General features: G+C 39.0%; 1 protein-coding gene across 10 annotated transcripts in view; it reads left to right on the forward strand.

Moving 5' to 3' along the window:
* ARNTL (aryl hydrocarbon receptor nuclear translocator like) overlaps positions 1-16,002 on the forward strand; it is an 80,911-nt gene that overhangs the window by 28,291 nt on the left and 36,618 nt on the right. For 7 of the 10 annotated variants that reach the window (XM_037899845.2, XM_043548896.1, XM_037899847.2 and 4 more), the window contains 6 exons: positions 6,114-6,253; positions 7,082-7,229; positions 9,349-9,369; positions 14,251-14,289; positions 14,652-14,693; positions 15,768-15,925. In XM_037899845.2, coding sequence (XP_037755773.1) covers positions 7,090-7,229; positions 9,349-9,369; positions 14,251-14,289; positions 14,652-14,693; positions 15,768-15,925 — 400 coding nt within the window. In that variant the 5' untranslated portion in view covers positions 6,114-6,253; positions 7,082-7,089. The remainder of the gene's footprint in view (positions 1-6,113; positions 6,254-7,081; positions 7,230-9,348; positions 9,370-14,250; positions 14,290-14,651; positions 14,694-15,767; positions 15,926-16,002) is intronic. The other 3 variants (XM_043548897.1, XM_043548894.1, XM_037899848.2) reach the window with 1 other exon arrangement.

A 16,002-nucleotide genomic window follows, 5' to 3' on the forward strand; every position in this document is an offset into this window, starting at 1 on the left:
ATTTGTAAATATCTCTTCCATCCTCCACACAAACGCTAGCAAGGTAAACTATGTTTTCCTCATGGGATATGGATCTGTGATGACTGGTAACATATACTGAAGGAATTTCATTTTCATAGAGCATAACGCTCAGTGTTCAAAACTATCCTTGGTGAAGAAGCAGGGCTGGAAAATAAAGTAAGAGGCTGTGTTGTATCTAAATGTTGACTTACATAAAGTGTTCCCCTTTTTTTAAGCTTGAATGTTATTCAAATCCATTAGAGTAAACGGTATAATATGGCCAAAAGACAGCAGATTTTATACTTTTGGCTGCGGATCAGGAGCGACATGGCTCAATGTGTGGAAATCAGGAGATTTATCAGAGCCAAGGCATTCTCACTTGATAAGTGATTTGATCCAAGACCTGTTGAAGTATGCTATTTATTTGTCCAAAACCAGTTGAAGTAAATGGAAAAAGTTGACTTCAGTGGGCTTTGGATAGACCTTTACTTAGAATAATAGAAATGCTGCAGATCAGATGTGCCCACACATTAGGACAGCTTTGCATCACTGTGTTAGCCACAAGGGATCCTTTAGGTAGCTCAGAGCTGCTGGAGCAGATCCTGTGCCATCCCCCTCTCCTGTGGTTGGTCCATAGGATGCAGTATTAGTCAATTACAATAGAGAGCTTAGAAACCAAGTTTACTCTCCTCAACAAATTATTTTAATAATTTAGAGATGGATTCTGATACCCTTACTCAAAGTGAGTAGCACCTGACTCTCCAACTGTATCAATTGATACTCAGAGAGTAAGGTGCTATTCAACATGAGTAGGAATACCTGAGTCTAGCTCACAGCATTTTAAAGCTGCTTCAATCCCTTAGTATATATTACCTCTCTATTTATTTATTTAATGTTGAGAGCCAAGTACTATTTCCCCTCCCACACATGAAGAAAAAAAGAGTCTTTAGAAGGATTGAAGTAAGTGAATATTAAATACAGAGTGCCAGCATAGGTTTTACAATTCCTGTTAAAACTAGTCCCAATTAACACCTGTGGCCCCAGTTAAATACAAAATGTAACTATTAACATTATGTCATACAGCTTATAGTTAGACATTATTCCTGTGTGAAATTTCAGGATGTCATGGTGTTCCATGAGCAAAATGTCTTCAGCTTTCTTTTAAAGTAAAATTGATTTTTTGAAATTGAAAACACAAAATATCCAAGATCAAACCCAGTTGGTCTTCTTTAAGCCAATTTTTAAAATATTCTTGTATGTCTAGCTAGTCTATATTATGCAATTTTCAACTTCTGAGACATGAAGTATTACTATGAAAAGGAAATGAAGAATTTCCTTAATAGATGCAGTTATCTGACTATTTTTGGTCCAGGCACTTTCCATAAACTAGACTGGTGTCCCCTCAGTTATATTTCTCATGAAAACTATACCACACATTTGTTCTGTAATTGTGAAAGAATGCTTTTATGTTATTACATGCTTGTGATTCACAACAAGGTTGCGTGAAGTTTCTTTTGAAATAAATAATAGTTGTATGATGGCAGTAGTTGAATCTTGCCCTAGGCATTGCTGAAGCTGGCAGTGCTTGCGTAAAGAGGTCTTGACTCCCAGATGGGTGCCTAGGCAGAGTTAGTTGACCTACTTTTGCTCTGACCTTGATTTGCTCAGTGAGGTGTTCGTGTACTCGTGATCAGCTTTGCTGCATGATTAAGCCAATCACGTGACAACTGGCACTTAAAAGGAAAACAAAACAAAACACAGATGAACAATTAGGATTTGTTTTTTAGTGTCTGATTTGTCTCTCTTGAATTTCAGTGCAGCTAATAGGAATGAAGATAAAATACAAGAAAAATAATGAAGTATTCAGATATAAAGGGAGGGACTGCAGAGAGAAGATGCATGATGTGGGGCAGTGACACCATGCTTTGTTTCTTTTCTACAAGGAAGTTTAATCAGGAAGTGGCCTATATGGCATTCTTTCAAGTAGGTCCTTGAAGTATCTTGGCAACAAGCTCAGGGTCATAACTGGAAGAATTTGACTGTGTTTATGTCTGTGGGTGTTTATAGTGTGTTACAGTAGTGTAGTGTTGCATTATTTATGGAATTTTTTGTACAGTTGAGCAATTACCAGCTGGAAGCTGAAAAAAGTTACAAAATCTACCTTTTAACCAAATTTTTAAAAAAGCATTGTAATTAGTAACTATTACAAGGCAGTTGAGCATTTATTACGGGAGATGCTGGTGATGCACTGATTGTGGGGTTGACAGTGTTTCCATTTTAAACCTCATTTCAAGGGACCTATAACATGGCTGTTTAAATTGACATGAGACTGAAATGTAAGAGTCTGGTTTTCAGGACTGATGTGAGCATTGTGGGAGGGATTGTTATACATTTTGTTATAAGTCCATATAGTAAGTTTTTTTTTTTGTGGGGGTTTTGTTTTGTTTTTCATTTAATTACCCAGATCCTTTCAAATAGTTTGCTTTTAGGAACATTTTTAATCCTTCAGGTAGATGCTTTTGCTTTTTATATATTTACAAATATTTTAGTAGCAGCAGAATTAAATGAACATTTAATTGCTAGACTGATTATTTATTATCATTGAGATGTATAGACGTATTTTGAAATGAACTTCAGAATGTAGCTTTTTGTGTGAAAACTTACTCATGCAAAATAAAAACATGCTGTTCCTAAAGCAATCTTTTGTTCCTAAGTACTGCTGGAGTCTTTTAAATTGGTTTATTTTAGATGCCATATGTGATGCTCAGAGTTTATCTCAGGTTGGAGGATTGTGCCATGGATGCACAGTACTCAAGCAGCATAGTGACCATCTGGATGAGATGGTACTTCTAGCATTAGATGCTTAGCTGTGTTACCTAGAGAAGAGAAGCAAAGTAAGACATGGGGGAGGGGAGAGTGATGAAGAGGCAGAGGTGAAGAGACTAATTCAGTGGTTTTCAAACTGTGGGTCACGACCCAGAGCTGGGTAGTAGAATGGAAGGGACTGGGTCGCGGCGGCTCTGGTCAGCATCACTGACCGGGCCATTAAAAGTCCCGTCAGTGGTGCTGCCTGGCTAAGGCAAGCAAGTCCCTTCCTGTTCCGACACTACGCTGCACCCCGGAAGCAGCCAACAGCAGGTCCAGCTCCTGGGCGGGGGGCACAGGGCTCCACGTGCTGCCCCCGCCCAAGCACCGACTCCGCACTCCCATTGGCCTGGGATCAACTTGCCCTTCCAGGGCTCAGACACATACATCACCCACTGAACCCCTAAAATATGCCCTGCAAATCAAATCTTTTTTTTTTCATAAGATCTCTGACTTGCATTTGCTGAATTCCAATTCTCACCGGTACTTTTTCATTCATTACATGATATTTTCAAAATACTTCTATAACAGCATATTTCTTTATTATTGCTTGTTTGAATGTCTGTGTTTTACAGCCATCATTTAACACAGACCCAATGCATGTTTTTAAGAGTTGGAATTTAATTTTCAGATTTATGTCCCTTCTCATCAGATGTTAATTCTGGTGCTGACTTCCGCATCTGATCTTTCACCTTCTGTGATGATGCTTCCTTAAGTAGCAATAAATTCTCATTTGCTGTCCAGCTGGGTTGTATCAGCATTCAGATATGCTTAAATATGGTAAATGAGCAGTGCACAAAGTTTTGCAGTAAGACATCGTATCCAAAACCTCATTTACATGAGTCCGTACAACCACAAGGTGTAGAACCAATAAATGTTACAGCAAGGGCAAAAATCTCACTTTGACTAACAGGGCCAACCAGAGCATGGCCTCACTGTATGATTATTAAAACTCCTGATATTAATATTTCTAATTTTGAGATAAAGCTGCAGAACATGATGCTGAAGCCCATCAGAGTCAGTCAATGCAAGGTTTCGTGTTGCCGTTCAGATTTGTGCTGCCCACAGAACTATACGAACCTAACCTTCATTTATGTATAAACAAGCCTTCTAAGTTTTAATTGTGCCAGAATAATTAAAGAAGCGAATAATGATCCAGAAGAAGTTTGCTTCTTTCAGTCTTTCCTAGAGACAAGTTAATAAACTGTCAGGACTGCTTGAAAGCAATAGTTTTGTGTAATGATGGTAAAAGATTGTGCTATAGGGAAAACATCCTCCTCCCTGTATGAATGTTTTGTCATCATTTTTCTCATAACTGTATTCTGCTAAAAGCGTTCAGTCCTTCATAATGGAGTATGGTGCATCTCATAATTTTCCTACTTTTTTAATTTTCTTCCATCAATCTGCCATACTGCCAGTTCAGTTTCTGTAATTTTTTCTCCTTTGTTATATAGCATTTGGCATTGTTACTGGATTATAAAAGTTCTGTTTGCCTGGGACGAAAATATGCTATTAAGGTTTGACTGTCCATAGTATGTAACTCTGGAACAGTTTGAGTTGTCAGTGGATGCTTTTTGTCTAGAAGTGAGGAGAAACTATGTTAATGTGCTATATGCTATTTGCCTAGTCTTAATTTTGAGGGCAGAGTTAGAGTTGTTTGGGTGCAAGTAGTTTTAAAAAGTTTAGGATGTTTGATAACTGACACAACTTAATTTATAAAGTTTGAGAATCTTACTGTTTTATCGGAGGGGGAAGAGGAAGTTTAATCCCAGATGCTGCAGTCATAGGGGCCTTGTTGCTGGATCAGAGCCTTATTTTGTAGACCACTCCCTAACCAGTACTCAGAATTTCTTTTCAGTATGGTTGTAATTTCTGTTTATCATGCCACTTTATTATAGTCTTTGCCTTTTTTAAAACATGTCATGTAATTAAGAATATTATTACAAGATTTTAGCATATGAAGATCAAAATATATCCCTGCCTTCTTTGTTTGAGATTAAGGGCCAATCAGCCTTTCTGTACAGGGTGAGGGTGGAAGGAGGGGCAGCCAGGAATTGGAGGTCTCAATTCATCATTGCACCTTGTGTAGTCATTTACATGAGTGAACAGTTAGTGCAAAGTGCTACCATTCTGATTTGGCAGTGTGTTACACTCACTTTTCATTGGTGTAATAATTGCACCAGGTACAAGGTCCAAAGAATTTCCTGTTAGTCATGCCATCAGGATGGTAGAGGACTTGTCCCCAATCAGCCTAGAGCAAGCATGGAGCATAGCTCTCCTAACCAGTAGCTATCCCAAAAGATGCCAAGGAAATTCCTATGGATGTTTGGAGGGCTCTGTGCTCCTGACCCAAGCTTCCTCATCGCCTAATTAAGCATGACTCTGATAGAAGCCTTGCTCCCATTTATTCCCTGTCTCTGCTCGGACCAACAGTTCCTCTCCTCTGTGTCCAGTTGTTTGACAGCACAGAGCAGGTTTCCATTTAGAAATAACATGGTCAAATTCAGTATTTTATGTGGAGAAATTTCAAAGAGCTAATCATGTTTTCCTAGTATTACAAAAATAGTTGGTTTCCCCCTATTTCTGTGTTAAAGATACAAATAAACAAACGGGAATACAGTGACACTAAGTAGATACAAAGTGCTCTCAAATGCACAACATAAAACTGATGTCTTTTCGCTTATAGTGATCTCAGATGTTCTTAGAACGCTAGGCAAATTTCTGCCAAAAAACTGGAAGAAATGTGTTTAAGTTGATATGTCCATTTGAAACCCATTTCCTTGGCTTTATTTTTGATTACTTATCTCCTTTAACTGTGTTCCTGCTTCTAATTAAACCACTAATATTACTGTATGTATTCAAAGATTGTAAATTGCTTCAGGCAGGGACATTACTTGTTGTGAGGTGCCAGGTACACCTGTTTTGCTATATGGTTAACAGAAGTTTTGTGAAAAGAAAAGGAGTACTAGTGGTACCTTAGAGACTAACTAAGGTGCCACTAGTACTCCTTTTCTTTTTGCGAATACAGACTAGCACGGCTGCTACTCTGAAACCAGAAGTTTTGTGGTTGATCACGGAGAATTAAAATTTAGCTGTCTTAGACAGCAGTTTTTTGTTTTGTTTTTGTTTTTTATTTCACACTAACACCTCCCAGGACATCTTTGTCAAACTTAATTTTAAAAGGGGTTGGCTGGAAAAGCAGACATATTTTAAAAGTGATATGGCTCTTTTGTTTTCTTCGCATTCAGGTTTTTGAAATAGCTTGACTAACAAACAGCAGAGCATGAAAGAAGTTTTAAGGTGATTGCTGAGGCAGAATCAGCTAGCAGATTGAGTGCAGACCTTTTCTTCTAGGTTGGACCTAGGCTTCCAGAAAGTAAGTTTTAAGGTAAGAACTGTCCATTGTTATTTAGTTGCTGCTGATATATAGTTACTTTGGGTGTCTAATATTTTATTACATACAGTATTCTGACAGTGTTCCTTGCGAAATATAATTAAGTGGGTTATTTGGTCTATAGTACTCTAAAACATTATTAAGGCTAATTGATTTCTTTTGCACCTCTGCTCAGTCTTTTTAAGCCATCTCAGAGTTTTTTGTTTGTTTTGTTGGTTCTCTTTCCACTCCAGTTTTTTACTACCTTACACCTTTGTTTTCCTTAGTTCCCTCTCTAGTACTTTTTATCCAATTCACCCATCCTCCGCCACATCTTCTGCCTTGTTTCTTTTCCCTTATATAGCTGTTACGATGCTTTGATCTGTTTTTTAAGCCTGCCCCCACTTCTAGGTATTCCACACTTATTGCTTATGTGTTTGTGCTTAACAGATTGCAGTTAACAATGTAGTGTAAGACAGCATTTTAAGAAATTGATCATGTTATGTTACTTAGCCTGGCACATCCTGGCAGCTGTATGAAACATTGCTTGACTTTAAGTCACACAACTTTTAGAGAAAACTGTCTTAGTTATATACCATTAAGTATTTGTCATACGTGTTGTTGAACACTGTTAACTAAAAGAAATTTAATTTCTCTTCAAAATTTCATAAGTGTGCTGGTTTTATAGTGAACATAAATTATGTAAATTCATCTCTAGCAAATTCTCTTAGCTTCGTTTTTTTGGAGGGTTGCTTTGTTTAAAACAAAATTTGTAGTTTTTTTTCTTTTTAAATATAATGCAAAAGTAAGGGACCCACATGCTTCTTTTCATGGTAATTCCAGACGATCCAATGGCTGACCAAAGGATGGACATCTCTTCTACAATTAGTGATTTTATGTCACCAGGACCCACCAACCTAATCTCCAGTTCCCTTAGCACTTCAGGAATGGATTGCAATAGGAAAAGGAAAGGAAGTTCTACTGATTATCAGTAAGTATGATTTCTATTAATTTTAACTCAGTTGAGAGGAATACTTATCTTTTCTACCCTATTGCAGTTTTGCTATGAAGAAGTAATGTGTTTTGGCATAGTTTCTTGAACACATTTGATAACCTGTGTTTATATGAATATTGGAACTTCTGTAAATAAAAGCTTTATCCCAACAGAAAGGGGAAATTCCTGGCTTTATAATAAAATAAAATTTCCATTTCTAGTGCTCATGTGTTGAGGGAGATCAGAACTTGAACCTGTAACTTTTCCAAAGTAGAATATTGTCCTTCCTGGACCACAAACCAATGTAATTTTAATGGCAACATTTGCAGAGCAATTCTATATATTGGGGTGAAGTTCTTAGGAAAAGGCAAACTTTTTCTAGTAGTTAGTTTTATTTTTTCATAAACCATTTGAAAACTGCTCAGAGATTTGGAATGTTAGAAGTCATGCTGATGCAAATGGATTGGGCAAAGTGGTTGACTGGTTATCAAATGACTCAATACTTTTGACATGACCATCAGCTCTGCATGTTTGGCATGTTTATGCCTGGAGGGTATATGTATATGTTATACATAGAAATATTAACACATTTGCTTTCTTTTAAGTTTTGGCTTTAGAAATACTCACTCTTTTTCTTTCTAGCCTTGTTTAAAGCAAGGTATATCAAACAGCAATATTACGTATAGACTTTCTTTTAGATAAGTTTTAGCAGTTTCTAAACTGTGTTTTTTCTCTCCATCTGGGGCCTCTACAGTTGGATTCATGGTACTAAGTACATCTGGCTTTACAGGCAGAAAAACATGAGAAATAGTATTTAAACTTCGTAATGTTACAAATCTTAAGTAAGGTCATACAGTAAATCAATGTCAGAACTGAGAGTAGACCTCAGATGTCCTGTTGCCTGGTTCTTTGCCCTGACCAGTGTTCTGTGATTTGCTCTAATGCCCAGGTAAAACAAGGCTGAGCCAAGCAGTTGATCTAGCAGGAATTTGATCAGGACCCAACTCTTTGTTTTTAATGAAAGATTCTATTATGTTCCTTTTTTTAGTGTCAATATTGTAGTGATACTTACAGTAGATATATGAAGCTGGGAAATGAATGCAGATAATTTAGATCATAAGGATTTAGTATGCCTAACTAGTAGGAGGAAATGGAAAGTAGGACATTTTTAGGAAAGAGAAGATTTTAGTCATTTCTGATGAATGTCAGAATAGATAATCCATATTCTGTAGTAAGCACCTCAAGACCAACCCAAAGGCTTTAAATCACTGTGTAAAAGAGTAAAAGTCAGAATAATTTACAGGAAGCTCTTATCGATTATTTAACACAATTATTTCCATTTGGAGTATAGCCCGTTTTCACATAAGTCTGTACAGATTCTTTCGTCCTAGTTCCTGAGTCTGGACAATTTTTTAATCCATATTGAGCGTGTCAGTTATGAAGTAAATTAAGATTCTTTGAGTAGGATCCCTGAGGACAGTTTCTACTTTAGGGAAATCCAAATTCAGAATTCTAGTAGTCTTTGGAGACTCTGGACATATGTACTGTATACATTTTCACCTGCAATATTCATTTGGCCAGCCTTTTTGGAGTAAAATCACTGTTCTAAATTTAAATGAATCTTAGCAGGTTTAGCTGGAGCATTCTTTATCTTATCAACTTCTGCTACCTCAAGAGAGCATTTTTCCATATTTATCTTTCTGAATGGATAGCACTGCTGAATTCCTCCTTTCCTCCAGAAAGACACAGTCTGCTCTTGGATATGTCCTCACATTAATCTCAGGGGTAGAATTTGTACTTAAGAGTTAAATAAGTGATAGAACACACTGATTCCTTAAAGCCTAAGTTTAATAATCTTTGACAGTTCTCTTCTCCTGACCATAAGACACACCATAACCAGGAGGGAGTTGCTCCCTTTGGAAGTAGGTTATAAACAATTTTATCACTTTAGATTATGAAAATTATTTGCTTTTCCAGACTACAAAATTGCATGTCAGTGTATATGAATGGGGAAAAACTGGAAATTAAGACAAACAATAGCAATTAGCAGAATGTAGTCTAGTAAGCACTAACGCTCTTTGTACATTGAGTAATAATTTTTTTTTAATCTTTCCAGACTTGATGGATTTTCCTTTGAGTAAGTATAAACAATAATCTCTCTCTCATCCCCTCCCCCACAGAATATCTGTAACAAAGTTTTTATTTTTGATTGAGACTCTGATGACCTCAACAAACTACTCAGGTTCTGCTCTTTTTTTGATGGTACTGGAATGTCTTCTAACGTACAGTTTGAAGTACTCTACGCCTCATGCTAAAAATATGCTTATTAGATGAGCACTGAAACTAAGTTGTGTAAATTGAATACTATGCCTACCATGTAAGGGAGCAAGGAACTTATAGGATGCTTTGGAAGCTGCTAGAGCAGTATAAAGGTCCTTCAGTGGCGATCAGAATTGGACCCTTATTTTTGAGATCCAGATTTTTCAAATGTGACTAATGATTTTGGGTGCCAATCTGAGATGCCTTAAACGGGAGTGATTTTCAGAAAATGTGAGCACCTACTTTCTGAAAGTCAGCCCTTTCAGATGTCACAAGTTGGGCACCCAAAACCACATTTTGGATGCCCATTTGGAACCAGGAATGGGTTGAATAAAGATTGCAGGAGACAAATAAGGGCAGGATCCAGTGCAGCAGCAATGTAAAGTCTGCTCAGTTGCTCAGACAGTCCTCTCTGGTCACTTCCTGGAGAGGGTTGGTCACTTACATAGTGAATAGGAGCCAATCAGGCATCCGCACATCTTGGGCATTCCAATGGGACTTTCTGGGGGGTGTGACCTTCCAGGATTGGTGGGATGGTGCTTCAACCATCTCCCTTGCTGGCAACGGGGGAGTGTTAGAGACCCAGGTTGTGGACCCACTGAAACTGAGAACCTGAACCCCAGGATTCTTATACTTAGGTGTGCTCCCTTCTGGGGCGCCACTGGGCCTGGCTTGTTGGGATGATCCCAGTAAAAATTTTCCACTAGCTCAGGGGCATGGACATGGGTCACGGGGTCTCAGGATCATCCCTTGGGATGGTAACCTTTCCAGTCTATGAAGTATTGGAGGAACTTCGCTGCAGACAGGAGTTAAGGGTTTTGTGCACGATATATTCTTCATGCCTCTAAATCTTGACTGGTGGGTTGCTGAGACCAATCCAGGAAGAGATTCTCTATGCAGGGCTTGAGAACTGATGTCTGGGACACTTGGTCGATGCAGAGGGACTGGGGAAGTTGAAGCTTATATGCGACTCTGCTGCACCCTATTTGCAGGTTTGGAAAGGACTGAGGAACTAATTGTCTAACTATTAAGAAGGCCTGATCACCCTGACGTGATTTGCGATGAGCCAGACCTTCTGGCTCACAACAAACGCCAAACATTCTTGGTGTTACCAGCCCATAAACAACTTGTAGGCTTTTTTAGCCTCAGCCACGTCCTGCGGAGTTAATCTTGGATATGGTGAATTCACTGGACCCGGTTGATGGCCACCAGCTTTGGGGAGTCTGTGGGTAACACAGGGTGGAAATGGAGATGATATCCAAAATTTGAAAAGAAGGGACTCTGCCCAGAGGAGACATGATCGGCACCATTGTAGGAGTACTTGATGTATGGTAACAGGGAGATTCTGTTTTCCCAATGGAAGTTAATAAAGCACACAAGTATTGTTCCAATACTTGACTTGACTCTCTCCAACTGCCCACTGGTCTGGGAGTGATACGCAGTGGGGGTGGATGCATGAACATCTATTAGTTGGATTGTCTTCTGTCAGAATTGAGACACACATTTTGGCTCTGTCAGGGATGATTTGGTCTGAGAGCAAATGATGTGTGTCACCAGCAGCTGGGCTGTTGTTTTGGCCAAAGGCTGACAGTCACAGGAAATTAAATGGGCCATTTTAATTAGTCAGCCTACAACTATGGTGTGGCCCTCAGAGTGTGGGAGCTTCACAGCAAAGTCCAGAGTGATTGAGATCCGGGTATGGCCAGAGTCTCCAGAGATATTAGGTTCTTACCCAAGGTGTCCTAGTATGAGCACATATGGTGCAAGAATCTGCAAAGGCCCAGACTTCCACATGCATACCAAGCCACCAGAAGAAATGAGTGATCGTGCAAAAAGCCTTGAGGCAACCAAAGAGGCCTGTGAATGGGGCGTCATGGCATAAATGTAATGTCTCTAACAGGGCATGCCCTGGCAAAAAGTATATGTACCCACTGGCATACGTCACTCCCATCCCATGTGGATTGTTGCACTTTGGCCATTCCCTTCCTACGTGGAACCTTCCAGAAGGGTCTTCTTGAGCAACTGTCTGAAGGATGGTTATCAGGTCACAGTGTTAACAAAGTTACAGGGCTTCAGGAGATAGGGTGGTTCTGAGTTGGGCTCCTCGTTTTCTTGGTAATATTCCCCTTTACATAAGAGGGTGTCTGCTTTCCCATTGCTGGTTCCTGGACAGTATGAAATGGTGACGTTAAATCGGGAGAAGAATAGTGCTCACTGGCGCTGTCTTTGGCTCAGGGCCCAAGCCCTCTGGAGATACTCATGTTTTTATGATTGGGGAATACCTGTACTGGATGTCAAGCCTCTCCGGATAGTGTCACTACTTTTTGAAAGTGGATTTAATGATGAGCAGTTCTGTGTCCAGTATTTCGTAGTTCCGAAATTCAGTGGTGTAAGCTTGCATCAATAATGTGCACAAAGGTGTAGTACTGATTGCGACAGGACAGCCTATTGGGACAGGACAGCACCCAGAGTTATACTAGAAGCGTCTGTTTCTACCATGCTGTTCGTATACATCTGTTAGTCTATCAGGTGCCACAGGACACTCTTGCCTGTTTCTACCATGAACTGCTGATTGGGGCCTGGATGTCCTAAAATGGAGGTGGTTGTGAAGGCAATCTTGAGCTGATTGAACACTCATTATGCTTCAGATGACCAAATGAACTTAATGGATTTGTGCAGAAGGGAGGGTGGGGGGCTGTTTTTCCTGAAAAGTTTTAAATGAATCTCTGATAAAATTTTGCTAATCCCAGAAAGTGTTGCATCTCCCGGAGAGTCTGGGTGCCGCCTAGATGTGGATTGCTTCAACTTTCTGAGGGTCCATTCAGATTACCTGAGGGAGGAAATGATATACCCCACAAACTCAGAGGATGGCTGGTCAAATGTACATTTATGGAGCTTGACATACACTCCGTACTTCTTTCCAGGATGAACTGGATGTGATCACTGTGTTGCTCAGGATTCTCAGAAAATATCAGTGTATCATCAAAGTAGAAAATTACAAACTGGTCCAGACTGTCCCAGAACATGTTGTTGACAAAGTGTTGGAAGGTGGCAGGAACATTGGTTAACCCAAATCGCATAACCAGATTCGCCAAGTGCCAGAGTGTTCGAAATGCGGTCTTCCATTTGTCCCCCGATCTAATCTACGCTGGTTATACACCCTGTGAAGGTCAAATTATACACCAGTAAGGCCCAGGGATCTTCCTGGGAGACTGGACAACAGGAGGGCCCTGTTGATTAGTTTTGACAAGATCCAGTGTGCTCTTTGACTGGAGAGGGATGTGCAAGGCAATGTGGCAGAGCTGGATTCAGAGTCAAAGTTGGTAGCCAGAAGATGAACTGGGGTCAGAGATGGAACTGATAGCCAATGGTTAGGAGAGGAGTATAGGGACAGGAGCCAGAAAGAAGACATGGATCAGGCACGAAGCAAGGCAGGAACAGAGGGTAAGTGCAGGAACAGAACTGGAGCAGAGCAGGAACTGGGAAGAGTGATTTCAATGCATATCTCAGGGGGCGGGTGAGAGCGGGATCTGACCCGGCAGCAACATACATTCTGCTTGGTTGCTTGGACAGCCCACCCTGGTCACTTCCTGGCTTATGTAGTGGGCACGAGCCAATTGGGCATTCTGATAGGACTTCCTGTGCGGGTCTGTCCTTCCAGGATTGGTGCGGTGATGTTTTATCCGTCTCTCTTTGTGGAGATGAGGGAGTGTCAGACCTCAGGGCCTTCACCATCCCAGGTTCTAGACCCACTGAAACTGAGAACTTGCACCCTCAGATCTTTACAGGTAGACTCCTAGGTTAGAATCCACTGGTAGGAGTTCCCTAGCACCAATATACTGAAGTCCTTTATGAATATTAGCTCACAGATGAATTTCAAAGCAAACCCTATATTGAGAGGTACTTCCAGATTCCCATTGAACTGATATAGAAAAGACTTTAAAATGTAGAAAATGAATTGTGGTGCTCTGAAATAGGAGATGAAGAACAAATCTTTAAATAAATGGGGGAGGGGTATAGAGAGAGAATTTTTCTGTTTCATTGATCTGCACCTGCAGACTCCATGCAAGAATGTGAACACCAAGAGTCAAAAAGGAGTCTTAAACAGAATGAGAAGTCTAAATAACTTAGTCATGTTCAGTTTAGAAGTGACCTGAAGTAGAGATTAAACAGAACATGAAGAACTTTTGACTGTTAGCTGAAGACTTTGAAGTTTGAAGATGTGGAACTTAGAGTGACTATTTTTAGAGTCAGTAATGAATCGGCTACTGTGAATCTTTTGTTTCTGTTTTGCCAATGCAAGTTGACTGTTAATGGATTAAAAGTATTTCTGCTTAGAAGAAAAACTTAAAAGGACGTGTCAGTAGATTAAAGGACATTTTAATAACACTGATGCCTTCTCTGAATTGAAGCCTGTTTTACTGCCTGGTACAATTACTTGAACATCTTGGTTTATTCCACTGATGTGGTCCCCTCGTACTCTTTCACAGAAACATTTTTATGTTCTCTGAATAAATTGGTGTATTATTTTTTGTACTAAAGGGTTTAAAAACAAAAGAAACAATTCATTAATGATTTTTCCAATAACTATGTGTGACTTTCCTTTAAGAAGCATGAATAAATGCTTATTTCATAAACAAGTTGACATTCACTAATTCCACTGTATTTCTGACATGCTGTTTTGTTTTGATTTTTGTAGAGAAGGTATGGATACAGATAAAGAAGACCAACACGGAAGGTACTGTTACACTATTACTAAAATGTGCACTCCAAGAGATTTAATTAGAGACCAGATCCTTGTGGTGAACTCTTTCATTTGTGTGGCTTGTCACTGAAGTCTCAGGGGCTGGGCTCCATGTGGGTCTGAGAATTTGCAGGATCAAGGCTTCATGTTAAAGCTAGAATAGAAAGTAACATGAACCTTACTGGGAAAACCTACTGTAAATAAAAATCCTTTCTAAACTTAGTATGACCCCCACAATATTGTTGTAACTAAAGACCAACAGCTACTTAGTGTATACAAAAGCAATTATTAGAAAATTATGTAGAAAATAATGGCAATAAACCTGTGACTTTGTAATTTAACTTCCTCCTTATCAGGTTGGAATATACAGACCAACAAGGCAGAATAAAAAATGCAAGGTAAACGATTCTATTTCTTAACTAACTTACTGAAAAAAGATGATATTCTTGTTTTCCTGTCACGTTAGGGACTTTGTGCACCTGTGCCTGAGTCTCAAAGTAAAAGCTTATATTTGGGCTTTTTTCTGTTTGGCTTTTCCATCTGTTTTCAGTTTTAAAGATTTGTTCTTTTATGAACTGCATACAAATTTATGAAAATACTAATATAGTATATTTTGATTGGAAAATGTGTAGTTAAAAAGCAATTTCCATTAACATTAAATAGAAATAGCATGGCTAACTCCCTTTACATTGAACCAAAAGCATTGCATGCGAAAAGTGTTATAGCATTACCAGGCTGTAAAGTGCTACAGTACATGTAAAATATATAAAACTAAAACAAACAGAAAAAGCCACTTTGAATTTGAACGTGCAATGTCAAAATGATATGCTGCTCTGCACAGTTTCTCTAAGCAATTGGAAGAGCCTAGTGTAGGGCTGTTTTTCCAAAATATTTTTAACAGTAATTTATAGGGTGACTAGGAAACTTATTTACATAAAGCACAAACTTCAGCAAGGAATTTGAATATTATAGTGAATTATAGTATTTACACTTTTTAATGCTATTCTTTGGCATGAATTGTTATCTCATCCAGTTCTGTACACAGTGGTACTTATGCATCTATGATCTTGATCTTGATTTTTACATAATTCTTGTAGTACCTCAGTAGATGTGCTCAGATACCAAGGCAGCAGTATAAAAAACCTAAGATAGATAGGTAGAACCTGCTTATCAGATAATGTTAGTATTTATTGTAAATAAGGCAGCATACAGTGCGGCCTATGATATGAGTATCTGATGCTAAATTAGGGCCCCATCCTTTCACCTTTACTCCCATAAATAACCCTTATTCACACAAGTAATTAACTTTTAATATTCACTTCAGTGGGACTACTTTTGTGTGTGTGGCCTTATGAATAAGGGGTGCAGGGTGGGCCTTGTAGTCTACTACTTTAAAATTAGTTGTTTTTTATTTTTTCTGACCTTTTGAAACTTCATTACACTATTCAATCTTAAATTTTGTTATTGCTTAGAGAGGCTCATAGCCAGATTGAAAAAAGACGTCGAGATAAAATGAACAGTTTTATTGATGAATTGGCATCTTTGGTACCAACGTGCAATGCTATGTCCCGAAAGCTAGATAAACTTACTGTACTGAGAATGGCTGTTCAGCATATGAAAACATTACGAGGTGAGTTAAAAAAATTCTTATCTTTGTTCTGCATTGAGCTATGAGGTGTGTTCTGGTCTGGAGCTTACGAACTGAGA

The sequence above is a fragment of the Chelonia mydas genome, chromosome 6, assembly GCF_015237465.2.
Source record: "Chelonia mydas isolate rCheMyd1 chromosome 6, rCheMyd1.pri.v2, whole genome shotgun sequence".
NCBI classification, from domain to species: domain Eukaryota; kingdom Metazoa; phylum Chordata; order Testudines; family Cheloniidae; genus Chelonia; species Chelonia mydas.